Below are 27,667 nucleotides of genomic sequence, written 5' to 3'. Positions count from 1 at the left end.
GTAGCTATTTCTTTTTGAGGGGGTGGGGTTGGAGAGAGCGTTTTTCCGTGTAGTCCTGGCTGTCTTTGTCGGCCAGGCTGCCTCAAACTCAGAGATCCATCTGCCTCCGCCTTCCTAGCACTGGTATTTAAGATGTGCACCACCACTGCCTGACTGTGGTAGCTATTTCTTAGGACTACAAACGAGTCACCGGCATTTCTTTAAAAATTGGGTGATAAAAGGAAATCTGGCACAGTTACAATGAACTTTGTACAGCAAATGTGGAAACCTGGTGAGCTGGTTAGTAAAGTAGGGATAGTAAAGGCACTAAAGGTCCTTTCATGCTCTGTGGCTCTGAAGGACTGAATCAGATAATGTGAAGCGCTTCGTGCGTGCAAGTGCGTGCCATAGCTTCACGTAGAGGCTGTATGTCATGGTGAGCTTCCATACATTCAGTCATGGAATAGATCACTACTCTGTGCTATTTAGCAATCCCAGACCTGAAGATTATATAAGTACTAGTTTACTTCCTTTTAATGCCTGAAAAGTTGGTGAAGGCAAGGGGCAGTACCCCGATAGCTGCATCCCCCAAATATCACACAGAACCCACTCCAGAACAGAAGTCTGCGTAAACAACAGAATGAACAAATGACTTGGTCCCTTCTGTCCTTCTGGATTGATAATAGGACTGTTTTAAGCACTCTCAAGCCCTACAAGCAACTTTCTACATGATCTGGGCTACTCTACACTCTTTAGAAATGATACTATTTCCTTCCTTTCTTTCTTCCTTCCTTCCTTCCTTTAATGAAAAGAGTAGTGTGGGAATACATTCTCAGTAACTGTTCCTGAGGCTACCCTATGCCTGACATTTTTACCAAACTGCAGTTTCTCACAGCATAAATGAGATGCACATAGTCGGAATGTACCTTGCTCCAGAGCCAAGTAAAAGAAACTATAAAATTCAGCCACAGAAGAGACTAGAGATGTTGGAACCTTTGGTGCTATGGCTTTGCTTTCTCAGTTTTCTAGCTCTGCGTTCTCTGTTCTGACACTGGTGGCTGTATATCCAGTAAAGTGTCATCCCTGTCTCATAGAACATTCTGACCCTGAGACATTACACATGGAAAGTTCTGAAGTTAGGTTTTTCAAGGAGCCTCACAGAGTGAACTTCACCCAGAGGAATTTATCAAAAGAATCCTTATGAGACACACAGTCCATCTTTTATTTAGGGTAAGTTCACATAATGTCAGTTCATTATTAAAGTAAGTAATGGCAGTCTTGTCCTAGAAGTACGTCATTAACTGCACCATATGCAGATGGTTCCCGGATGGGGATAGAAACTCTTTATTTATTTATTTATTTATTTATTTATTATGTATGCAATTTCTACGTGTATGCCTGCAGGCCAGAAGAGGGCACCAGACCTCTTTACAGATGGTTGTGAGCCACCATGTGGTTGCTGGGAATTGAACTCAGGACCTTTGGAAGAGCAGGCAATGCTCTTAACCACTGAGCCATCTCTCCAGCCCCCAAGGGGGATGGAAACTCTTAACACTGTTCTGTAGTGTGAGGTATCAACTCTGTGCCTGGAAAAGCCTTGCCATTCAGACACAAGAAGAAATGAAGTCATCTCTGCGGCCAGTGCTGCTGCCTGTGTGCTGTCAGACACCATGTTACATTGATCTAAATTCTTGTCATTTGCCTTTTCATAAGAATCCTTGCAAGTCTTACTAGCCTTTGAAACTTTTTGTTTTTGCTTTTGTTTTGTTTTGTTTTTCAAGACAGGATTTCACTGTTTAGCTCTGGCTGTCCAGGAACTGGCTTTGTAGACCAGACTGACCTCTGCCTCCTGAGTGCTGGAATTAAAGGCATGTGTTACCACTGCCAGTGAAACTGGTTTTTTTAAGATAATTTTATGTCACTGATTAATATTTCATCATATTACAAATTTCTATTTTCTGATGAGCCAAAGAGCAGCTGAGTTTATTGAGCTTGTTTCTAGTTCACCTGTCCTACTCCTCATATGGTGCCTACTTGGAAAAGCAGGGCATATGAAACCTCTCTGGAATTGTATAGCATCCTTCGGGCACTGGTGTTATCATGTGTAAAAAGGAGAAAATGGGGTTGGGGCAGTAAAGTAGGAAAGAACCTTAGAAATATTTGCTCTTATTTGGACATTTTACATGGGGCCACAGTCTAACTGTTCCATGTGTTCATAAGAACTCAGACATCTGCCCTTAAAATCCTGCCTCAGTCTCCTGAGTAACAGGGACTGTAGGCATGTGCCCTATGCCTGGATGCTTTTCTTTCTCTATTAAAACAATCAGAGACGCTTCTTAGAAAATAATTAGTGGCCAAAACAAACAGAAATCAAAGGAAACAGAAAGATGTGGGTTTTCAAAGGAACCCCACAAAACTAAACTCCAGCTGATGCAACTTGAAAAGAATTTATATCCATTAATGGAGAACAAAGCACAATTTAAAAATGAGCAGGAAGAGAACAAGAAAGAGGTCTGAAACTCAAGTGTAAGAGTTATTTTCAGGGCTGGAGAGATGGCTCAGAGGTTAAGAGCATTGCCTGTTCTTCCAAAGGTCCTGAGTTCAATTCCCGGCAACCACATGGTGGCTCACAACCATCTGTAATGGGGTCTGGTGCCCTCTTCTGGCCAGCAGGCATACACGCAGACAGAATATTGTATACATAATAAATGAATAAATATTTTTATTAAAAAAAGAGTTATTTTCAAACACCAGACAAGCTGAAAAATAAAGTTTAAGCAGCAGCAACTAGTAAATTAAAAAAGCAGAGATGGGGGGCAGTAGGTGAAGAAGAAAATGGGTTCAGTTAAGGATAACTGAGTAACAAGGACTCCTAACAAGGAAACCCACTGCCGGGGAAAGGAGGAGATAGCTACCTTCTCATCAGAAGATTTCAGAACACTGAAGATGAAGAAGTCGTAAAAGCTTGGTCTGAGGGAGGAGTCCAGAATCTTATGATCAGTTAACTATTACTCAAGTGTGAGGATACAATATACCCATTCTACAGCATGTGGTGTGTTGGAATGTATTCACTAGCCTTACATACTTTCTTAGGGAGTTGCTAAACAATATCCTGCTTCAGAATGAGAAAGGAGAAAGATGCAAAATCCAGGAAATTGTTTCTCCAGGGAGACAGAATTCCCACAGTAGGGAAAACCCTGGGGAAGAGGACCACTGAGATGAATTAGATAGCAGGTACTCAGAAATACGCAGGGGAAAGGCCTAGCAGTAGGGGTGTGTTACTAAGGAGTTGGTGTAGAGTAGGTTTGTCTGCCATGTTTAGCTTAGAAGGGGGCCTCAGGCACGCTAGAGAAAAGTGCACCATCTTTGAGCTCTACTCCATAGCTGGCCCTGTGACTCTTCCAGACTTTGAAAGGAATTATACACTGATAATATGCATAGCATAGTTAGATACAAAGAAAGCCAGAGGAAAGGAAAATAGGACAATTGATGAAAAGAAAAATATAGCAAATTAATGAAGAAAGTAAGGCAAATTATAGATGTACTCTGATTCATTATAAATTGTTGACTTAGCCAAAAATGGTAGCAAAAATATGTTGAAAATTAAAGGGAAAGACTTGTGGATAGAGACCTGTGAGTGGACAGAGCTGCAGTATCTCTTCCCATGCTGTAAAAATGTAAAGGTGGAGTCAAAAATGGAAGAGTCTAGGAAATAGCAGTTAGGCATTTCATTCAGAATTAAGAAAAACAGCCAGCTATTAAAAGGGGCATAGAGCTGATTGGCTCTGAGCAACAGCAGGTGGGGGTGTGTCCAGATGTGTCATGGTAAACTTTGTGTCCTCTGACCTTTAAAGGATTGCTTTAATGGAAAACATAAACTGTGTTCAGCAAAAGACAGTGAATTTTAATAGAAGAGAAACAATGGAGGAGCAAAAGACAGAACTCGCTGCTGTTTCTAAGGAAGTAGATGTGCCTGGCACCACCTTACCCGTGGCCTTTAAGGAGCAACTTCCTGTTACTCATCTCACATCCTCCTTCCAGAAAGACTGTCCAGATGAGTTTGTTTTCCAGGGAATTGTGTTAAGTTTCAGAGCCCTGAGGCCATTTTGGTTCCTACCCTGCTATTGTCTGTTCTCTGTCTGGATCCTTTTAGATTTTTAATGTTTGATTTTCATTGAGAGGAAGAAAGGGGTTATTTAAAAGCATTCTTTTATATCATGAAAAGGAATTTACATCATGGGATGTAATGTATGAAAAGCAGATGTCTGTGTAGGGATATCTGTGTTCCTTGTGCTGGATGGAGGTGGTTAGAGAATGCAAAGTGTTGCCTGGAATGTGTAGGTAGTCGAGAGGTATATGTGGAAGGCAATGCATGGGCCCTGGGAGGGGTCTTTTCTGTATGTCTATGCCCTTCGGCTATCCTTACCCCACACCCTCCATTGTGACATTGAAAGTGTCCAGCTGGTAGATAACTTGCACCGCCTAGGCATAGTAGGGAGGGCCTAGGACCTTCCCCAAAGCAACGGGCCTCACCCTCTCTGAGGTGGAATAGGAGGAGGGGAGGGAGTGAAAACTGGGTTGGTATGCAAAATAAAAAAAGATAGTTTGTTTCCTTTTTTAAAAAATAAAATTAAAAAAAAAGTATCCAGATGGGCAAGATTAAGGAAATACAGAAGTCAGTAAGACCCCAGTAAATTTATCTACAATTTACCAACTAGTGTATATGGCATGAGAAAACCCTCTATAGGTTAAAAGAAATAAAAGATTGTTCTTTTGTAATCATGTAATGATAAACTTAGTGACTTGTTTACAAAGGAATTCTTCTATTGTATCTGTTCAAAATACAAAAGTAAAATTTAAAATTCAATCAACTTTAATAAATTGAATTGAATTGGCACGGCAGTATTTGGTAACAAACTGCTATTTATAGAAATAATTTATTTCTAAAATTTCTTTCCCCAAAAAGAAAGCCGTTACTTTGCTGGTTCTTGTGGAGCGGGATCTGCTTCAAATACTCCCCCCCCCCTTTTAAAAAGAAAATGTTTCTTTGCCTGCTTATTATCTGTGTGTATACATGTGTGTACACATGCGTGCATCGCATCAACACATACAGATACCATGGTTCAAGTATAGAGGTCAGAGGACAACATGCAGTAGTCAGTTTTTCTTCCCACAATGGATCCAGGAATCTCAGGTTCTCAGGCTTGGCAGCAAACAGCCTTATCCAGGGAGCCTCTCACCAGTGGTAGCCTTTTTCAGTTTTAAGAGTTTCCTTTTTTTGCAGCATCCATGGAGGAATTGAAACCTTTTCTAAAGCCGGGCGGTGGTGGCGCAGGCCTTTAATCCCAGCGCTCAGGAGGCAGAGGCAGGCGGATCTCTGTGAGTTCGAGACCAGCCTGGTCTACAAGAGCTAGTTCCAGGACAGGCTCCAAAACCACAGAGAAACCCTGTCTCGAAAAACCAAAAAAAAAAAAAAAAAAAATGAAACCTTTTCTATTTAGGGTCACTGTATTGAAGGTGTGTTACAACCTATAGAACACTGAGAGTAAAATGAGAACCAAACTTAAGAGTTCATCTCTGGCAGTTAATTGGGCTGTCTTAATCTGTCTGAACTTGAGAACAGTCTTCATCTTTGAGTGAGGGAACAGCCATAGGCCCTTCAAGATGAGATACATGGTGACAGTAAGAATCTGAAAGCAGTTTTTATTACCAGGATAATTTTATATTATTAAATCTGTTTGTTATTCTTCTTTGTTTCTCAGATAAAGAAGGTTGTGAAATAGATTACTAGAGGCTCTGAGTTATCTATTTTATAAGATGGGACAATGCTCCTTGATTAAACTTATTTAAAAATGAGATACTGTTGCATCCTGTGTGTGTGGGAAGTGTGCTTGGTGAAATACTTCTGCTAGAATCGACACACCCTCAGATCCCTAAAGTCCTGCTCTTATGTTCTGCTGCAGTTCCTTTGTACTGAAGTCTAATGTATCTTTTCTTGCTTTTAGAAAATATTTTGCAGAAGGGTTGATACTGTCTGTTTGGGAACATTGAGTTATACATGTAGTGCATTGGAAAATTCTGGCTTACAGTAAGAACCAAGAAGATTTGAGGCAGAAATGTAGTAAACAGGTATCATTTTAATGATACTTTAAAAAAAGGATGTTGGGGGGCTGGAGAGATGGCTCAGTGGTTAAGAGCATTGCCTGCTCTTCCAAAGGTCCTGAGTTCAATTCCCAGCAACCACATGGTGGCTCACAACCATCTGTAATGGGGTCTGGTGCCCTCTTCTGGCCTGCAGGCATACACACAGACAGAATATTGTATACATAATAAATAAATAAATAAGTAAATAAATAAACATTTAAAAAAAATAAATAAAAATAAAAAAAGGATGTTGGGGACTGAGGTTATGGCTTGCTAAGTAAGGCGCTTACTGCACAAGCATGAGGGCCGAGTCTGGACACCCAGCCTGTAACCCCGAGAGCTAAGAAGCAGCTACATGGGTCCCCAGCCTGCTTAACCAAGCTCGATGGAGTAGAGTTAGTAGTTTCATATATCAGTGATGAAACAAAATAGCCTTTAAATATTTAAAGAGTTGTTTCTTGACAATTCTTTCATGATTAATTCTAAAGCAGAAAAGTCAAACACTTAAATAAGATTTTTTTATCTACTTGATCTCAAGAACATAGTTTTCCTTAAAAGCTATATAAAAGTATATGATTTTTAAAATACTGACACACGAGCGGCCTATACACGTGTGTGATCTGAATGCTGTTCCCAGCAGGCTGGAGGTGTCCTGTGAAAGTACTGTTCATTGTTTCTTTATCAGATTCTCATTTAACACAGTGCTCCAGAGCAGGGAATTAGCGTAGCACTGTGAGATTCCACGTCAAAGAATACAACAGCTTCACAGCTGTGTAGCTCTTGTTGCACTCCCGAATCTTTGACTAAAGACATTATTTCAAGAGGAAACACACTTTTTGAAATAATTTGTTGAATGTTATAAAAGAAACATTTTAGTAATTGTAACTGAGTGGATTAGATTATATAAAAACATAACTTGAGGAATATAGGACTTCATGTTTGTTATGTACTATGCACTGTGTATTCTTTGTATTTGTAGGGGCTGAGTGGGAATATAGTGGTCAGAGAACAGCCTGGAGGAGTTAATTCTCCTCTTTTATTGTGTGAGCCCCAAGGAATTGAACTGGCATCAAACTTGGCAGCAACTTTCTCACAGAACCCAAGTTATTTAGTTATTTTATTGTTGGTGATGGTTGGTTGGTTGGTTGGTTGGTTGGTTGGTTGGTTTTGAGATGCAGATCACTTAATAACTTCTTAGCTTGCCTGAAACTCACTACATAGGCCTTGCTAGCCTGGAACTCACAAAGACCCCAACACCACCACCTCTGACTCCTGGTACTAGAGTCAAAGGTCTGCAATGCGATACCAGGCCCAGGACTTCATTCTTAACGTGATGCTCTATAAGATTTTCAAGCTTACACATCCAACAATACAATAATGCTAAGCTGTTAACTTTGCTAGGTGAGTATTTACTTGATGTATAGTTTGCTGGGTGATAGAAATAAAATTGAAACAAGTGTTTAGAAGTCTTTATAGTTACCAAAAACATTTGTATAGAATATGACTTTACATATAACTTTGTGCCTCCTAATTTAAATCATGACTTTCCACCCTCACCATCACTCACTCTTTTACTCAGAATGACTCTGCCTGTTCACTTTTGTCAGTAATAGTTTCAGCATGTCTGGCCATTGGACTCTCCAGAAGGGTTGCTATGCAGGAGAATTAATAATAGCCAAGCAGGAAAAGGTTGGCAATGCTGTTAGCTTTTATGCCTTATCTATACATGATTTGTGGCAGTTTTGCCAGACATTGGCCAGTTTTCCTGTGGGAAACTTGAGCCCTAAAAGGAAATGGACATAGCTAAAAGACTACATGTCACACGGGATTCAGATTTATTTTTAGAATGGCATTATAATGCCATATTTGGTTTGAAACAATGTGACAGTGGTCCATTATTTCTTTAAGTATGGAGCCATCTTTTCTGAGAGTTGGCCACTTTCCTCTTACATTGTCTGCCATAGACAGAACCGTACTGTCAGTGTGGTGCTTCCACAACCACTCAGTTGATGTAGCTTTAACTACTACATCTCCATAGAGATCAGAGCTGCTTATTGGCAGGCATTTCTAGAACAGCCTTGCTGAGTTTAGTTTCTGTAAGCAGGGCTCTGGTCATCATATATGGCCACCTTTTTGTGTTCCATATTTGGGGATGGTTGTTTGCTTTATTGGATGTTGGGAACGAGTGAAGAGGCAGAGACATTTGAAGTTACTCTAATCATTGTCTTGAAATGGAAGAACCCACTAAATGTGACATGAGAATAGAAAATCGGAAATGGATCTCTGCGCTGAAGACTGGTTTAAAACAAATCTAGCCTGCACAATTACTTCTTTGTAAGCTCTACAGTGTTTGGGTCAGTCTAGTTCATAGGCTAAAAGGAAAAAAAAATCTTACTCTATCATTTATATTTTAAGAGTCAGTTTTTCCATCTTATTTATCTTCTTTATAAATTAATTTGATTACAATGAAGTATATTATTGATAACATACAATAGACTGTGAGCGAGTTGCTTACTGTTTGTTTACAGAGTTTCTCCTTCCCAGACCAGGCACTAAGTCCCAAACAGGAAAACATGCCAAATACATATTTTCTCTCTTGGCTTCTTCCCCAAGATTGGAAATAGGCCAACAACATCAATTTCAAATCTGGTGGGAAGGGTTGCTACTGATGTGCCAGGCCTATGCCTCCCACTTCCTTCCACACAGTGTTTCTTTACCTCTTATAAACCCAGTGAGGCAAATAGGTTAATTTTTTTTTGTTGTTGTTTTTTTGTTTGTTTCGAGATAGGGTTTCTCTGTAACTTTGGAGCCTGTCCTGTAACTAGCTCTTATATACCAGGCTGGCCTCAAACTCACAGAGATCTTCCTGCTTCTGCCACCCCCCCCCACCCGAGTGCTGGGATTAAAGGCGTGTGCCACTACTGCCTGGCCCAAATAGGTTATATTTTATATCACTTAGGTTTTATAAGTAAGGACTACAATGTTTTGGTTAGGTAAGTAGCCGCCCCAAGGTTATGAAAATTATATTAGGAAAAGAGAGGCAATACACAGACAGAACTACCTATGATAGGGTTTAAGTCCTAGCCATTGTGGTGTTGTCTAAGTAGAACAACTACATTCTGTCAAAAACCCAGATGGAGAATCCACACAATTGTGACCGTGTTTTGAAGTGCTTCCAGTTACCTTAGTATTCTGTGGTCATGGAAATGGATCTCCAGGCTGCTCTGGGTTTGTGTAATGGAGCTTTGGAAGGGAAACTGAAACATTAACTACTGAGTGTCTATAAAGTATTTTATATTTTTTAATCTGTATAGCTCAATTTCCTGTCTCCCTTTGGTTCAGCTTTTAAATTCTGCTGTTAACTTTCAATTCTTATGGTTTTATTGTCATCATGGTTCCCCCACCCCAGCCCCTTTAAGGGAACAGTTTTCCAAAATATGTGTGAAAAGCAGTCTCTATCAACAAATTGGTTTCTACTATCCATCATGTTTGATCGCTGCAAAAATCCCCTCTACTTGTTGGTGTGAATAACACTGAAGGGCAGAAATCCCTTCCCAGGTGAAAGGCAAGTAAGGACTTAAAGAACGGTAGTGCCAGCCATGAAGGGACCAATAAGCATGCATTGCATAGCTACATAAGGTATATGTTAAGTATTAAAAGCTCTTGTCATCAATGGAGGTGTTTGTTTTGTTTTTTAGTTTTTATTATTAGTAAATGAGCCCATTAGTTAACATTTATTTCTAGGATTCTTGTTTTGACAATGAAAAGATAGTGGGCACTGGATCACTTTCCATGGAACAGAAATATTTATAATTCTTAGAAGACAGTTTTTTACAAGAGCATTAGTAATATCCTTATATGAATGTAAAGGTCCTATAACAAGTGCTATATTTTGCCCTTTCCCTTTTTCCCTCCCTCCCTTCCTGTCAACAGTCTCAAAGCATTCTGCAGGCATAACTTAGTGAGATGGTACTGTGAGGACTAAGATAGTTATGGCCTAAATACATTTCAGTAAATATGATTTAGTGAAATTAAAGATGTCCACTTAAGCCAGGCAGTGTTGGCAGACACCTTTAATCCCAGCACTCAGAAGTCAGAGGCTGGTGGATCTCTGTGCGTTCAAGGCCAGCCCAGTCAACAGAGCAAGTTCCAGGACAGCCAGAGCTACACAGAGCAACCTTGTGTGTGTGTAAGGGGAGAGGGATACTTGCTGTGCTGGGTTTTTTATCTTGAATATTTATTTTCATTCTGATGTGCATTGGTGTTTCTGATGGTGTGTATGCTTGTATGTCTGTGACTATCTATGATCACAGACAGCAGACAGCTGTGAGCCACCATGGGGTGCTGGGGATCCAACCAGGTCCAGTGGAAGAGCAGCCAGTACTCTTAGCCTCAGAGCCATCTCTCCAGCCCTGCTGGTAGGTTTTTATTGTTGTTGTTTGTTTGTTTTGTTGTCAATTGACACAAGCTGGAGTATTTTAGCAGGAGGAAACTACAGTCATTTGGGAAGAGGAAACATCAGTTGGGAATATGCCTCTTTATGGATTGTAGGCAAATCTGTAGGAGTATTTTCTTCAGTGATGATTGATGTAGGAGGGCCAAACCCAATGCAGACAGTGCAGTCTGGATACTATAACAAAAAAGTGGGCTGAGGAGTGTTCCTTGACGGCCATGCTTCCGCTTCTGCCTCCAGGTTCTTGCCCTATCTTCTCCTCAGAGAGAGACTGTGAATGGGAGGTGTAGACAGAGATTGCTCCTTCGTGCCCAGCCGCCCAGGCCCAAGTAATCACGCAAATACTATATTAATTACAACACTGCTCAGCCAATATTTCTAGCTAGCTCTTATATCTTTTTTTAAATATTTATTATATTTTTTTTATCATGTATACAATATTCTGTCTGTGTGTATGCCTGCAGGCCGGAAGAGGGCACCAGACCTCTTTACAGATGGTTGTGAGCCACCATGTGGTTGCCGGGAATTGAACTCAGGACCTTTGGAAGAGCAGGCAATGCTCTTAACCACTGAGCCATCTCTCCAGCCCCTAGCTCTTATATCTTAAATTAACCCATTTCTATTAATCTCTGTGTTGGTAGAAGGCTGTGGCTTACAGGTAAGGATCAGACGTCTGTCTCCTTTGTCAGCTACATGATGTCTCCTCGATTCTGCCTACTTCCTCTCTATATATATCTGCTCAGATTTCCCACCTGGCTTTATTCTGCCCTGCCATAGGCCCTAAAAAGCTTTATTAACCAATGGTAGTAAAACCTATTCACAGCATGCAGAGGGGAATCCCACATCAGGATTTCTAACTCCTTTCTCCCAGATTGCTTTTGATGATGGTGTTTCTCACAGTAATAGAAGAACACATGTTCTTAGGGGAAAGCCTTAGGGATTTTTCAACTTTTTCATAAATACCAACAATGTTTATCCAAATAAGTATTTCATACAATTACTATTCATAACTTCTTTTTTATTAGAATTCTTATGATACATTCTTAACATGGATATAGTATTAAGATGTTAACAAAGCTGTTACATTAGCTTTTATCATGTTTAAACTCTGTTAAATTGGAAAAGCTATTTATTAGATATGATATATACAACTAATATAAGTCTAAAAGACATTTCAGGTTTTTGGTTTGCCCCAATACCATAACATCGTTTTTTCTTCTTGTTGTTCATTTACTCTCTCAGTCAGCCCTCCTTCTATCATTTTCAGTGATAGGGATTGCATCCAGGGCTCACAAGTGTTCTGTTGCTGAGTTCTATCCCCAGCTGGTCAGCCCTACTGTAAATATCCAGCAGAACTACAAATGTCAGGGTTCACAGGCAGTCACAGAGAGAAATTTCAGTTTTGCTTTTTTCAGCTTTTAACTACTTTTAACAAGCTGTAGCTGAAGCCAGGGGGTGGTATGGCTCACACCTTTACTCTCAGCACTCAGGCAGAGGCAGGCAGGTCTCTGAGTTTGAGGCCAGCCTGTTGTACAAATCCAGTTCCAGGACAGCCAGGGCTACCCAAAGAAATCCTGTTTCAAACAAACAAACAAACAAAAGCTATACCTGACTTTTTGAAAAGGAGTTCAAGACTGAAGGAACAGCTTAGCAGGTACCAGCATTTGTTACAATAGCCTGAGATCTGAGTGAGATACTCAAGAATCTACGTTTAGAGCTGGAGGCAATAGTCTGTAACCTTAGTGCTCCTGTGGAGATGTGGGAGGGTGGTGGAGACAGCAGAATCAGCATACAGCTCTCAGAGCAGCTAGCTTGAAGTTCACAGTAGTGGCAGAAATAAGTGATTCTGCCTCAACAGTGTAAAAAGCAAGAACTGGGGCTGGAGAGGTGGCTCAGAGGTTAAGAGCACTGGCTGCTCTTCCAGAGGTCCTGAGTTCAATTCCCAGCAACCACATGGTGGCTCACAACCATCTGTACTGAGATCTGGTGCCCTCTTCTGGCGTGCGGGCATACATGGAGGCAGAATGTTGTATACATAGTAAATAAATAAATCTTTTTTTAAAAAAGGAAAAAAAAGAACTGACTCTCAGATTTCTGACTTCCACATACATGTTGTGCCACATGTTTACCTGTACACATACACACACACACACACACACACACCAAGGATATGTAACCAATATACTTCATTCATAAAAACACATAGACAGGACATGGGCAAGGTATGATGGCACACACCTGTAATCTTCAGCACCCAGAAGACTGAGGCCAGCCTGAACTATGTAGTGAGGCCCTGTCTCATGAATAAATAATGTATTTGAGTGGAGTGCTTTTCTGTTTTATTAAGTGTTACACACAGTTTTATGGCATTTATAATGTTTGGAGTTATTCTTGAGAACTTTCTATTTGGACAACAAACCACTTGGGAAATCCAATCCTCTCTGCTCCTATTTCATATGGCAGCCTTCCATGGCATTTCTTTTGTTTGGGTACTTTCTTTTTCTTCCTACCATTATTAGCTTTCTATTTTTCAACCCTACTTTACAAAGAGTATGTATTCAAAGAACATCCTCCAGTTCCCAGTACCTTATTAATCCTGAGAAGTTACCCAGTCATCCAGTTCTCACAGTAAGCTATAAAAATAGATATCCAGAAAGAGTACCATATAGGACTTCTGTGACTTGAACTAATACATAATTTTGACCTGCGGACAAGAAAATACCATGTGTTATAATTTCCTTAAATTTTTTAAATATTTATTATGTATACAATATTCTGTGTGTATGCCTGCAGGCCACAAGAAGGCACCAGACCCCATTACAGATGGTTGTGAGCCACCATGTGGTTGCTGGGAATTGAACTCGGGACCTTTGGAAGAGCAGGCAATGCTCTAATAAATTTTAATCCACATACTGTTTTAAAGGAGCCTTACAATGAAAAGAGCTCTACTCTCACACCCACACCAAGCACCATGGTGGGAGCTAAGGGAGAAGTCACTAGAAATCAACCACACGTGGCCTCCAGATATTGGTTGTTAGTGACATCCTTGATGAAAGGAACAAGAATTATGTGGTGGTTTTAAGGGATACTGGTCAAGCATTTTGTAAAATGTCCTTCAAGAAGTTTTCTTGTGTTTTTCTCATGAAGTTATGAATTTGAAGGGAGCAGATAAAGCCATTTTCACAACATGAAGAGTGCCTGCTAGTAGAATGACTCCCACTGTTACTACCGGTCTTTGCTGCACCTCCCATTCCATCACTGTACTGCAGTCCTCCAGAGCAAGATTGTTCATTCTTACTTCCTTGACAACATATGTGTATATAAGTTATTTGAAATTCTACCTGGGTGATTTATCTCTTTACCCCATTTATTTATTTAATCCGTCATTTATTTTTGTATTTAGAGACTCATGGATATTTCTCTCATTCAAGGCTAGAACTCAATAATTACCATATCCTTTTGTTGCTTAAATTATTTGGCTTAAGTCATTAGGAACATTTTTCATTGTCTGTCAGTAACCCTCCAACATACTTCCATCAATATAGGTATTTTGTTGCTGATAGCATTACTGTTGTCAGTTGTTTGGCTTGGTTTGTGGTAATAATAAAAGAAGCATTTGGTTTGTTTGTTTTCTTTCTCAATTTTCTGGCATTACAAAATAGTCCAGGTTTATCTTCTATGTTTTTCAACTCAATTTTAGAGTCACTCATTTCTCCATGTAGCTGTTATTTATTTCCTTAGCAAATGAACTTGTAGATGCTGGGTATGCTGTATAGTTCACCGAAGTGATTGCATAGTATATAGACTTGTCATTATTTGTAAGAGATCCAGTTGTTGCATTACCTCGCCAATACTTAGTGCTTTAATTTTAGCCAGCCTAATGTGTCGGTATGTATGTGTGTAGTTTCTGGGATACTTGTATTGTCTTATTTTGTTGCTTAAAGTACAAGAGACAAATACAACTATTTACAGTATTTCATTTAAACCCTTACTACACTTGAATATATAGAAACATACAGAATATACAGTTATTAAGAATTGACTTTTTAAATTGTAACAAATACTGTTAACATTAATTACTATGTGAAAGATAAGGATTCTAAAGGACATTCCAGTAATGGTAGGCTGTCAGTGTTCTGAGGGCTGAGCATGTATGAATACTTCACAACAGCAGCTGTGTACATTGAAAATCAGTCCCCAAATCTCTCTGATCACATTGTTCAGGACAAGGAATTGTTTTTAGAATTTTGTGAGATTTGTAATATAATTATTCTGATAAGAACTTATTAAACTTGTCATCATTAGAATTCAGGAGAAGACTTTAAGCCAAATGGATTCATTCCAAGTTCCTCAGCAAATTTTAAACCAGTGGTTCCCATGGGACTCCAGTTTGTTACCGTTTTTGTAGGCCTCAGAAATTCAGCATATGAGTTTTCATTGGTCAGTAGGAAGAGCACTAGATAGATGAAAACTGCAAGGGGAGGTTAGGGGTTTTGGACCATGGATGGAGAGATGGCTCAGCGGTTAAGAGCACCGACTATTCTTGTAGAAGACCTGGGTTCCATTCCCAGCATCCACATGGTAGCTTAGAACAGTCTGTACATGAAAGGGATGCACATACAGGGCCTTGGACCTTTTCCATTTGTGAATGGGCACGGGCTTTGATTAGCATTACTTTTTCTACTTCGTTCTTCTATCAGAAGCACTTTGCCTTCTCCTTGGAAGTAATTTGAATGTTTTTCTGTGGGAAACCACTTTTTAGCAGTTTATCTTCCTTTATACAACAGGAAGGTCACTAGCCTCACTTCTTACCTTGCGTAGGGTATGGCATGAGGCATGTGGAATGAAATGGCACTTTTCTTCTAACTTGCCCACCCTCATTATACTTCTTTTGAGGGCTTAGTCCCAGAAGAGGCAGTAAGTACAGGCTTGAATATGTGTTTGACCTTACAGCACTCTTTGGTATAAATCCAAAGAGATACCTTTCTTCTGAATGTTCCTGGTCCTCTCTGTTTCCACAGGAGTCTCCCCAAGACAGTGCTATCACAAGAGATATTAACCGCACGTTTCCAGCTCATGACTACTTCAAGGACACAGGAGGAGATGGACAAGATTCCTTATATAAAATATGCAAGGTATTTCATATTAAAATATAAAAGTATTGGTTTTGAATGATGGTTCTGATTCTCTGAAATTATATAAAAGACAAACATCAAAATGTAATTTGGGCTTGTTTGAGGTTTTTTGTTTTGAGTTCTTTCGTTTTTTGAAACAGGGCCTCATGTTGTTTAGCTATCTTCAGTCTCTCTATACCCGAGGCTGGCCTTAAATGCCTGTTTGTCTGCCTCGAGTCCCCAAATCATAAGATTACAGATGCATTCCACCACGCTGTCTATAAAGTGTAATTTGTTATTCAGTGTTCAAAACTGGAAAAGAAAGAAAAAAACGACAAAAAAGAGAATGGAATGCTCTTTTAGAGTTATCAACAACCAGGAAATAATGAACTGGAGAGATGACTCCGTGTTTAACAGCACACACTGCTCTTCCAGAGGACCTGAATTCAGTTCCCAGCACCTACACCCACTGGCTCGCAACCATGAACTCTGGCTCTATAAGTATCTGCATTCATGTAGGTCATTCTGTTATGCTGGAAGTTACTCTCAGCCATTTAGAAAACAGGACATAAGAGAAGCCAGAAAGAAGGTAAGGGACAGAAAATACCATCTTCTTGGCACACCATAGCCATTGCATCACGAACTCATAACTACTGGCCTACACAGGACTGTCCCTGCCAAGAGCCAGTAATGGATAGGGTAGGACTTATGGGACCCTACTTTTCCCTACTGAACTATTAGGTACTGACATGTAACAGGAGGAACGGGTCCCTTTGTTTTGTAACAGGAGCGAGCAGGCTGCTTGTAGTCCCAGCCGTCCGGCTAACTTATACCCAAAATAACCACACAGAAATTTAATTAATTAAAATACTGCCTGGCCCATTAGTTCTAGCCTCTTATTGGCTAACTCTCATATTTTGATTTAACCCAGTTCTAGTAATTAGTATGCCACCACGAGGTCGTGGCTTACCAGGAAAGATTCAGCATGTCTGACATGGCGGCTCTCTCTCTGACTTTGCTTTCTTCCTCCCAGAATTCATTTCTGTCTTCTCTGCCTACCTAAGTTCTGCCCTATCAGGCCAAGCAGTTTCTTTATTGATTAACCAATGAAAGCAACACATAAACAGAAGGACCTCTTACACCACTGAAGATTCTGGGAGTGGTACCTACTGACAGCCCCTCTGCTGAGCCCGCCAGGCTCCAATGGAGAGTTGCAGACCTATGGTCATACAGAATCCTAGTTCAAGCAGTAGGTCACAAAACCAAAGAGAGGTAAATGTTGGGAAGGGATTTGTCAGGAGAGAGTGTAAGAGGGCTTGGGGAGAAAGTAATTAGTGTGTGTTATATACATTCGTGAAATTGTCAAAGGACAAATCTGAGGAAGATTATGTTTGAAAACCCAAAAGAGAAAAAGAATAACTGAAGCCAGTGTAGCTAAATGTGACACTAATCAAGACAAAGTTCTCAGTGTTCAATAATAAACAGAGAAAAACAGTGCCATCCTGACCCTTCATAAGGCATATTTAGACTTTTCAATTTTGGTTTGTAAGCTCCTGGGAGCTGTGGAATGTTTATGCACATTCTAAGTGCTGAAGTTGGCTCTGTGGACATGATCCTGCATTAGGAAGTGCCAGTGCCCATTCAGGTGGATTGGTAGCACTGTGATGGTAAATACTCATTTCTGAGGACTGTGCCTAAATACCGTAAAAGTAGCAGTCTTTTCAGTTGTAATCTTTTTTGTTTATTTGTTTGGTTTTTTGAGACAGGTTTTCTTTGTTTAGCTCTGGCTGTCCTGGAACTCACTCTGTAGACCAGGCTGGTCTTAAACTCAAGATCTGCCTGCCTCTGCCTCCCACGTGCTGGGAGTAAAGCTTGTGCCACCACTGCCTGGATGGTTGTGATCATCTTACAGATACAGAGTGAGTGAGTAAAGCTTGTGCCACCACTGCCTGGATGGTTGTGATCATCTTACAGATACAGAGTGAGTGAGTAAAGCTTGTGCCACCACTGCCTGGATGGTTGTGATCATCTTACAGATACAGAGGGAGTGATGCACATCAGAGCTACAGAGACCAGGACCAGACTTTTTGAGTCTTTGATCTTTTCCTTCTCAGAATTAAATATTTTTGTTTTGTTTTGTTTTGTTTTTGTAGTATATCCAGACACGGTACAGACATACTCTTAAAGAACTTCCACTTAATATTGAAAAAAAAAAACTACCAGCTGATTTTAGGACAGGCTGGCAATAAAAGGCTTTCTCACTAGAAATACTAGATGATTGGAATTATTGAGGACAGTTAGACGTTAAAGAAGTTGTTGTGTAATTTCTTCATAGCACTCAAAGCTGTGATTCTGTCGTGCTTTGCGTAGGTCGTTTGGCCGCTTGTATCTTGTATCTTGATTGTTCCTGCAGCCATTCCCCACCTTGTTGCTGAGTTCCCAGAGTATGTCCCACCATCCACCGTCTCTGCCTCACACTTCTGTGTCCAGTTCCCATGTCTTAATCTCCCTACAGCTCCCTGCCTTTGGCTCTTCCCCTCCTGGCTATTCTCTCAAACCTCTGTTTCCTCAGTAACTCTGTTTTCTTTCTTACGGCCTGCCGTCGCACAGAGACCTTCCCCTGGTACTCAGATGGAATTCTGCAGCTGTACATGATCCCTGTGAGGTTACTTGGAAAAATGTGCACAAATCTGTGCTGACTTGTGAATTCCTAGGTGCCCATTAATCTCTGTCAGAATCGTGGAACAAAGTTGGTCTTTCAAGTTCACTTAAAAACATGTTTATTGGGAAAGCTTTCAAATATACAGAAGTTGGTTATTGTGATGAATTTCTATGTATTCCCTTCACATCAGCCTCTTTTCACTTTGCTTCATCTGTTCTTTAAAACTTCAAAATAAAGTTCAGAAATCTTGACCCAAAGTTAAACTATTATTCATCTCAGCCATCCACTATCAGCGGAATTATGTCTAGACGTCCCTACATGCCTTCATGCAGCTGCTGCATCCCTTCCTTCCCCCATGCCACATCCTCAGGTTGATTCCTGTACTTGGTGACCCATAGAATTGCACTTCCTTCCCATTATTCCCTCTTATGTTGCTGGCAGTTTTATTTAAAAAAAATAAAATAAATAAAAAACAAAAAAACAACTGCCTTGAATTAGTCACCCAACCTCTGGGGTCCAGCCTGCTTTCATGTTTACGCCAAAATGTGCTTCTTGTTTACAGCAAAATTGGGCTCACTTGTGCAGCCTCCACAGAAATCTTGAGTACTGCAGTCTTAACACAGTAGAATGAAATAAAAGTTGAGTTCATTTTCTGCTTCTGGATTCCTTACCTTAGCATTGGTGATGTTTTGTAATATATCCTGGTTCATGATTTACTCCTGCTTCACCAAATGAACCTTTTGCTTTACATGGCTTGATTTATTTGTCAGGATTCCCTCATTGCTTAAGGACAGTAGCACTTGGCGCACTGCTGAGCACATTACAGATGATCCTTACGTAGCCGGGAACTAATGAAAATGGCCTGTCCTCCTTTTCTTCATTGTAGACCATTGAACCTCATTCTCCCACTGTTTCCCAAGTCCCTCATGTACTCAGTACCTGTGTGCATTCATTTGGTCCCTTTTCTGCCTAAATAGTATGTTCTCCCCTGTTCTCTACCTGTGGAGATTCCATGTATACATTTCCTCCTATTACATAAAATTGCTTAAACTGTGTTTAGCCCTTTGTCTGTGAAGGCTGAGTGAGGACAGGAAGTCAATTATGACATTTTGTAGTGTGTATAAATAATGTGCTAAAGATCCAGCAAAACTGACAAACACAGGCCTCAACTCTGTAACTGATAAATTGCTGATGATACCAAATGCTTCCCAGAGAAGTGTAAGCTATCTGCCATGATAGTTTTCAGTACACTCTTAGCAATATTGACTCTAACATTAATTTTCATTAACTTGAGTTATGGAAGGTGGTGTGCCTCCTGGTACAGTTTTTTTCTAAAGCCCTTGTTTTGTATCTTGTTTTTAAAAAAAAGTATACATGCTTCTTGTCACCTTCTCATCAGATAAGCTGTAAGGAACCAGGAAGTCTAATAAAATTACAGTGAATTCCACCTCACTTTATGAGGATAGAATTGTATGTGTTTGTAAAGCTATGGAGTCTCTAAAAGCTAATGATAAAATATGTTTACGTATATTAACCTATCATTACGTATATAAACACTGGTTTCTCATCTGCCGAAAAGACAAACTCTAAAACACCTAATTTTAAATTCCTTTCTTAGGACACAGGAATCTTGGTACACAGAAGGTAGGAAAATAAAGAAGTGTCAACTATAGGTGAACTTTTCTTTCCCTCACACCAGTTCCCAAATAGCCAACACAGAGACTCAATATTAATTACAAATGCTCAGACACTAGCTCAGGCTTGTTACTAGCTAACTCTTATAACTTAAATTAACTGACTTCTATTAATCTACATTCTGCCACATAGTGTGACCTCTCTTTCATTTTGATCCTCCTGTTTTCTCCCATGTCTGCCTAGTGACTCCACTAACTCTGTTCTTCTTTTACCCAGTGTCCTTAATCAGGTTTTCCCACCTAACCTTATCCTGTTCAGCTACTGGCCAGGCAGCTTCTTTATTAACAAATCACAGCATAGTATACATAAATATACAGAAGGATTATCCGACAGCATTTCCCCCTTTTGGTCTAAATAAAAAGGAAGGGTCTTAACTTTAACACAGTTAAATTATATTCAACAAAACAGGTATCAAGTAGGAATTACAGTTAAAAATCCAGACAATTTGTATTTGGTAAAAATCAGAGAAAATATTCTGTTATCTATTTTGTCTTTATAAGTCTAAAGTTTCATATCTAATTAAATTTGTTATCATACTTTTTGATTTTTTTTTTTTTGGTTTGATTTTTATTTTACGAGACAGGGTTTCTCTGTAGGTTTGGAAACCTGTTCTGGAACTTGCTCTCTAGATCAGGATGGCTTTGAACTCACAGAGATCTTCTGCCTGTCTCTGCCTCCTGAGTAAGGGGATTAAAGACTTTCGCCACCACCACCTGACTATGATATTTTATTTTTTATCATGGACAGCATAATGTCAACAATTAAGGCAAGGGAAATTTCTTTGCCTAAATGACTAGCTTTTGCTGTAAAGAAAGCAAACTCCATGCAAAGTTTCTGTGATACCTGTCATCTTCTATTGAAGTAAATGGGTCCTGTCTGGAGCAGACATGTCTCACTCTCATAAAAAGCCTTAGGTTATTAAACATATTAAATGCCATATTTTAGAGGTCTTTGAAGTGTTTAAAGATCATCTATCAATCTGTCTATCTATGTAAATATATCAGTGTATAACCTTGAAAATATACGTAACATGATTACAGATTTGATTTTAATAGGTGATTAACTACTAACTTGCATTTCTCTATTATCCTAAATAGTTTGTAGTAATTTTCCAGGAATAGAAATACACATTACATTATTAAATGAGCTGTATATTGGATGTGAGGGCGATCTGGCTGCCACATCTGTCACCCCATTGATCGCCAGGGTTGATTTGGGTGATCTGGCTGGCTAGGCAGGTGTCCCCTTCCTCCCTCACCGCTCCATGTGCATCTCTCCCGAAGCTGCGCTCGGTCGAAGAGGACGACCTTCCCCAAATAAATGAGCTGTATACATTAAACAAGAGTAGGAACATATATTCAGTATGCTCTAACAAAAATCACCTGAAATTTGTCTCAGTATATAAAAATACATACCAGTGTAAAATATTTAAGACTAGTAGTTGCTTTTTAGAATAAAGTAGATTCAGTAATCTATCCTTTTATCCTGTTATTTCTGTATCCCCCTCTCCATTTTTCTTTTTAGAACAAGATCCCTGAAGTTTCTTTTTTCTGCTTTTTTTTTTCTGACCATTACCAATAAGAACTTGTAACCAATCCCCTTAAACGATGACAAACATCCATAACCAATATTTAGGAAATGTGGGCACTTTTCTCTAGACTACTTCTTCTTGTCTGGGGGGTGCTAGTATCTTTGGTGGAAACTTGAGAAAACTGGAATAATGAGGTCTCAGCTGGAGTAATCCATGAGGTTGGACCATCTCAGCCAGCAGCCTTGAAAGTGTTGTAGATGTAGAATTTTGAGAAGACTCTAACAGAGGCATTTTGAAATGATGGGTTACCTGGGCCATTCGTTTTCATTGGTATATGGTCCCCTTATTCTGAGCTTTGTTTGTTTTGTTTAGTTTTAATTTTAATTTTGTTGATTTTTACTGAGCTCTTCATTTTTCTCTGCTCCGTTCCCTACCTCTTCCCTCCCCTTCAACCCTCTCCTAAGGTCCCCATGCTCCAGATTCACTCTGGAGATCTTGTGTTTTTCTACTTCCCATGTAGATTAGATCTTTGTATGTCTCTCTTAGGGTCCTCATTGTTGTTTAGGTTCTCTGGGATTGTGCTTTGTAGGCTGGTTTTCTTTATTTTATGTTTAAAAACCACTTATGAGTAAGTACATGTGATAATTGTTCTTTGGGTTTGGGTTACCTCACTCAAAATGATGTTTTCTAGCTCCATCCACTTGCCTGCAAAGTTCAAAATGTCGTTATTTTTTTCTGCTGTGTAGTACTCCATTGTGTAAATGTACCACATTTTCCTTATCCATTCTTAGGCCGAGGGGCATTTAGGTTGTTTCCAGGTTCTGGCTATGACAAACAAAGCTACTAAGAACATAGTTGAGCACATGTCCTTGTGGCACGGTTGAGCATCCTTTGGACATATACCCAGAAGTGGTATTACTGGGTCTTGCGGAAGATTGTTTCCTAATTTTCTGAGAAATCGCCACACTGACATCCAAAGGGGCTGTACCAGCTTGCACTCCCACCAGCAATGTAGAAGTGTTCCCTTTTCCCCACAACCTCTTCAGCATAAGTTGTCATCAGTATTTTTGATCTTGGCCATTCTTATAGGTGTAAGATGGAATCTCAGAGTTGTTTTGATTTGCATTTCTCTGATGACTAAGGATGTTGAGCATTTCTGTAAGTGTCTTTTCAGCCATTTCGGATTCTACTGTTGAGGTCTGTAATCCATTTTTTTCTATTGGATTATTTGTTCTTTTTTTTAAAATTTTTTTATTGAAAAAAGAAAAAATAAGTTTCCGCCTCCTCCCAACCTCCCATTTCCCTCCCCCTCCTCCCACCCTTCTCCCCTCCCCCCACTCCTCTCCCCCTCCCTCTCCAGTCCAAAGATCAGTCAGGGTTCCCTGCCCTGGAAAGTCCAAGGTCTTCCCCCCTGCGTCCATGTCTAGGAAGGTGAACATCCAAACTGGCTAGGCTCCCATAAAGTCAGAACATGAAGTAGGATCAAAACCCCATGCCATTGTCCTTGGCTTTTCATCAGCCCTCATTGTTCGCCATGATCAGAGAGTCTGGTTTTATCCCATGCTTTTTCAGTCACAGTCCAGCTGGCCTTGGTGAGCTCCCCCCGTTGTCTCAGTGGGTGGTCCTGACTTCCTTGCTCATCTCCCTCCTTCTGCTCCTCATTGGGAGCTTGGGAGCTCAGTCCGGTGCTCTAGTGTGGGTCTCTGTCTCTATCTCCATCCATCACCAGATGAAGGTTCTATGGTGATATGTAAGATATTCGTCAGTATTGCTATAGGATAGGGTCATTTCAGGTTCCCTATCCTCAGCTGCCCAGGGAACTAACTGGGGACATCGCCTTGGGCTCCTGGGAGCCACTCTAGCTAGGTTCAAGTCTCTTGCCAACCCTAAGGTGACTCCCTTAACTAAGATTTGTGCTTCCCTGCTCCCCTATCCAACCTGCCTTTATCCCAATCATCCTGTTTCCCCAATTTCCCCACATCCTCCCCTTCTCACTTTTCTCTCCCCATCTCCCCTTACCTCCACCTCACCCTACCCCCAAGATCCCAATTTTTTCCCCTGCAATTTTGTCTACTTCCCATAGCCAGGAGGATAACTATATGTTTTTCTTTGGGTTCACCTTCTTATTTAGCTTCTTTAGGATCACCAATTATAGACTCAGTGACCTTTATTTATGGCTAGAAACCAATTATGAGTGAGTACATCCCATGTTCATCTTTTTGGGTCTGGGTTACCTCACTCAGGATAGTGTTTTCTATTTCCATCCATTTGCATGCAAAATTTGAGAAGTCATTGTTTTTTACCGCAGCGTAGTACTCTAATGTGTAGATATTCCATACTTTCTTCATTCTTCCATTGAAGGGCATCTAGGTTGTTTCCAGGTTCTGGCTATTACAAATAATACTGCTATGAACATAGTTGAACAAATGCTTTTGTCATATGATAGGGCATCTCTTGGGTATATTCCCAAGAGTGGTATTGCTGGGTCCAGGGGTAGGTTGATCCCGAATTTCCTGAGAAACCGCCACACTGATTTCCAAAGTGGTTGCACAAGTTTGCATTCCCACCAGCAGTGGATGAGGGTACCCCTTCCTCCACAGCCTCTCCAGCAAAGGCTATCATTGGTGTTTTTGAATTTAGCCATTCTGACAGGTGTAAGATGATATCTCAAAGTTGTTTTGATTTGCATTTCCCTGATCGCTAAGGAGGTTGAGCATTTCCTTAAGTGTCTTTCAGCCATTTTAGATTTCTCTGTTGAGAATTCTCTGTTTAGATCTGTACTCTATTTTTTTTTTGAATTATTTGTTCTTTTGATGACCAATTTCTTGAGTTCTTTGTATATTTTGGAGATCAGACCTCTGTCTCATGTGGGGTTGGTGAACATCTTTTCCCATTCTGTAGGCTGTCGTTTTGTCTTATTGACTGTGTCCTGTGCTTTATAGAAGCTTTTCAGTTTCAGGAGGTCCCATTTATTAATTGTTTTTCTCAGTGTCTGTGCTGCCGGGCTTATATTTAGGAAGTGGTCTCCTGTGCCAATGCATTCGAGTGTACTTCCCACTTTCTCTTCTATGAGGTTCTTTGTGTTTGGCTTTATGTTGAGGTCTTTGATCCATTTGGACTTGAGTTTTGTGCATGGTGATAGATATGGGTCTATTTTCATTCTTCTACATGTTGATATCCAGTCATGCCAGCACCATTTGTTAAATGTGCTTTTTTTCCCCCCACTTAATATTTTTTTTCTTCTTTATCAAAATCAGTGTTCGAAGGTGTGTGGATTAATAATCGGGTCTTTGATTCATTTCCGTTGGTCCTCCTGTCTGTTTTTATGCTAATACCAGGCTGTTTTCAGTACTGTAGCTCTGTAGTAGAGTTTGAAGTCAGGGATTGTGATGCCTCCAGAAGTTCTTTTATTGTACAAGATTGTTTGGTCTATCCTGGACTTTTTGCTTTTCCATATGAAGTTGAGTTCTTTCGAGGCCTGTGAAGAATTTTCCTGGGATTTTGCTGGGCATTGCACCGAATCTGTAGGTTGCTTTTGTTAAGATTGCCATTTTTACTATGTTAATTCTTCCTACCCAAGAGTGTGGGACATCTTTCCACTTTCTGGTGTCTTCTTCAATTTCTTTCTTCAAAGATTTAAAGTTCTTGTCATACAAGTCTTCCACTTGTTTGGTTAGAGTTACTCTGAGATATTTTATGCTATTTGTGCCTATTGTGAAGGGGGGATGTTTCCCTATTCCTTTCTCAGCCCATTTATCATCTGTGTACAGGAGGGCTACTGATTTTTTCAAGTTAATTTTGTATCCTGCTACATTACTAAAAGTATTTCTGAGTTGTAGAAGTACCTTGGTAGAATTTTTGGGATTGCTTATATAAACGATCATATCATCAGCAGACAGTGAGATTTTGACTTATTCATTTTCTATTTGTATCCCCTTGATCTCCTTTTGTTGTCTTATTGCTCTAGCTAGGACCACAAGAACTATATTGAATTGATATGGAGAGAATGGACAACCTTGTCTTGTTCCTGATTTCAGTGGGATCACTGGGAGTTTCTCTCCATTTAGTTTGATGTTGGCTGTTGGCTTGCTATATATTGCCTTTATTATGTTTAGGTATGTTCCTTGTATCCCTGCTCTCTCCAAGACCTTTATCATGAAGGGATGTTGTACTTTCTGGAAAGCTTTTTTGGCATTTAATGAGATGACTGCGTGGTTTTTATTTTTCAGTTAGTTTATATGGTGGATTATGTTGACAGATTTTTTTTTTTTGTATGTTGAACCATTCCTGCATCTTGAGATGAAACCGACTTGATCATGGTGGATGATGGTTCTGATATGTTCTTGGATTCGATTTGCCAGTATTTTATTTAGTATTTTTGCATGAGTGTTCATGAGTGAAATTGGTCTGTAATTCTCTTTCTTAGTAATGTTTTATGTGGTTTGGGTATCAGGGTAATTGTAGCCTCATAAAAATAGTTTAGCAATGTTCCTTCTGGTTCTATTGTGTGGAACAATTTGAGGAGTATTGATATTAGTTCTTCTTTGAAAATCTTGTAGAATTCTGAGCTGAAACCATCTGGTCCTGGGCTTTTTTTGTTGGGAGACTTTTGATGAGTGTTTCTATTTCTTCAGCATTTATAGGTCTGTTTAATTTACTTATCTGGCCTTGATTTAATTTTGGTAAGTGATATTTATCCAGAAAGTTGTTCTTTTCCTTTAATTTTTCCAATTTTTTGGAGTATAGGGTTTTCAAAATATGACCTGATGATTCTTTGTATTTCCTCTGTGTCTGTTGTTTAGGCTTCTTTTAATTTTCTGATTTTGTTAATTTGGGTATTCTCTGCCATTTAGTTAGTTTGGGTAAAGGTTTATTTATTTTGTTGGTTTTCTCCAAGATCCAACTCTTTGTCTCATTGATTCTTTGTATTGTCTTCTTTGTTTCTATTTTGTTGATTTCAGCTCTCAATTTGATTATTTCCTGCCCTCTAGTTCTCTTGGGTGAGTTTGCTTCTTTTTGTTCTAAAGTTTTCAAAGGTTCTATTAATTCACTAGTGTGGGAGTTTTCCAGTTTTTCATGTAGGTGTTTAGTGCTATGAACTTTCCTCTTAACACTGCTTTCATTGTGTCCCCATAATTTTGGTATGTTATGTGGTCATTTTCATTGAATTTTTGGAAGTGTTTGATTTCTCCCTTTATCTCTTCTTTGACCCCTTTTTGATCAGGTGAACATTGTGTAATTTCTAAAATGTGTTTGTGGGTTTTCTGGAATTAGTATTGCCCTTGAATTTCAGTTTTAAGCCATGGTGATCTAAAAAGATACATTAGGTTATTCCAATTTTTTTGTATTTGTTGAGAATTGTCTTGTTACCAAGTATGTGGTCAGTTTTTGAGAAGGTTCCATGAGGTGCTGAGAAAAAGGTATATTCCTTTGTGTTTGGATGGAATATTCTATAGATGTATGTTAAGTCCATTTGAGTCATAAATCTGTTAGTTCCCTTATTTCTCTGTTCATTTTTTTGTCTGACTGACCTGTCCAGTGGTGAGAGGGGAGTGTTGAAGTCTCCCACTATTAATGTGTGGGGTTTAATGTATGTTTTAATCTTTAGAAGTATTTGACATATGAGGCAGCCCTTGTGTTTGGGGAATAGATATTCAGTATTGAGATTTCCTCTAGATGGATTTTTCCTGTGACTAATGTGAAAAGTCCTTATTTTTGTCTCTTTTGATTGATTTTAGTTTGAAGTCTATTTTGTTAGGTATTAGGATAGCCACACCAGTTTGTTTCTTAGGTCCATTTGATTGGAAAATTTTTTTCCATTTATCTGAGGCAATGTCTGTCTTTGAGGTTGAGGTGTGTTTCTTGTATGCAGGAGAAAGATGGATTCTGATTTTGTGTCCAATCTATTAGCCTGTGTCTTTTTATAGGTGATTGAGTCCATTTATGTTAAGGGATAATAATGACCAGTGATTGCTATCTGCTGTGAATTTATTTTTTGTTGTTGGTGATGTTAATTTGTGTGTTTTTCCCTTCTTTGTGATTTTGCTGCTATGAGACCATCAATTGTCGTTTTTGTTGATGTAGCCAAC

At 39.6% G+C, this 27,667-nt stretch overlaps 1 protein-coding gene across 5 annotated transcripts in view; it reads left to right on the top strand.

The window, feature by feature from the left end:
• Positions 1-27,667, top strand: part of Rabgap1 (RAB GTPase activating protein 1) — a 163,310-nt gene that overhangs the window by 96,707 nt on the left and 38,936 nt on the right. For all 5 annotated transcript variants that reach the window (XM_041674275.1, XM_041674276.1, XM_041674273.1 and 2 more), the window contains one exon: positions 15,598-15,711. In XM_041674275.1, the coding sequence (XP_041530209.1) occupies positions 15,598-15,711 (114 nt within the window). The remainder of the gene's footprint in view (positions 1-15,597; positions 15,712-27,667) is intronic.

The sequence above is a fragment of the Microtus oregoni genome, unplaced genomic scaffold, assembly GCF_018167655.1.
Source record: "Microtus oregoni isolate MIOR12 unplaced genomic scaffold, Mior012 000025F_ref0000491, whole genome shotgun sequence".
Taxonomy (NCBI): Eukaryota; Metazoa; Chordata; class Mammalia; order Rodentia; family Cricetidae; genus Microtus; species Microtus oregoni.
The sequence above is the reverse complement of the archived record's forward strand: the minus strand, read 5'-3'. Positions and strand labels throughout refer to the sequence as shown.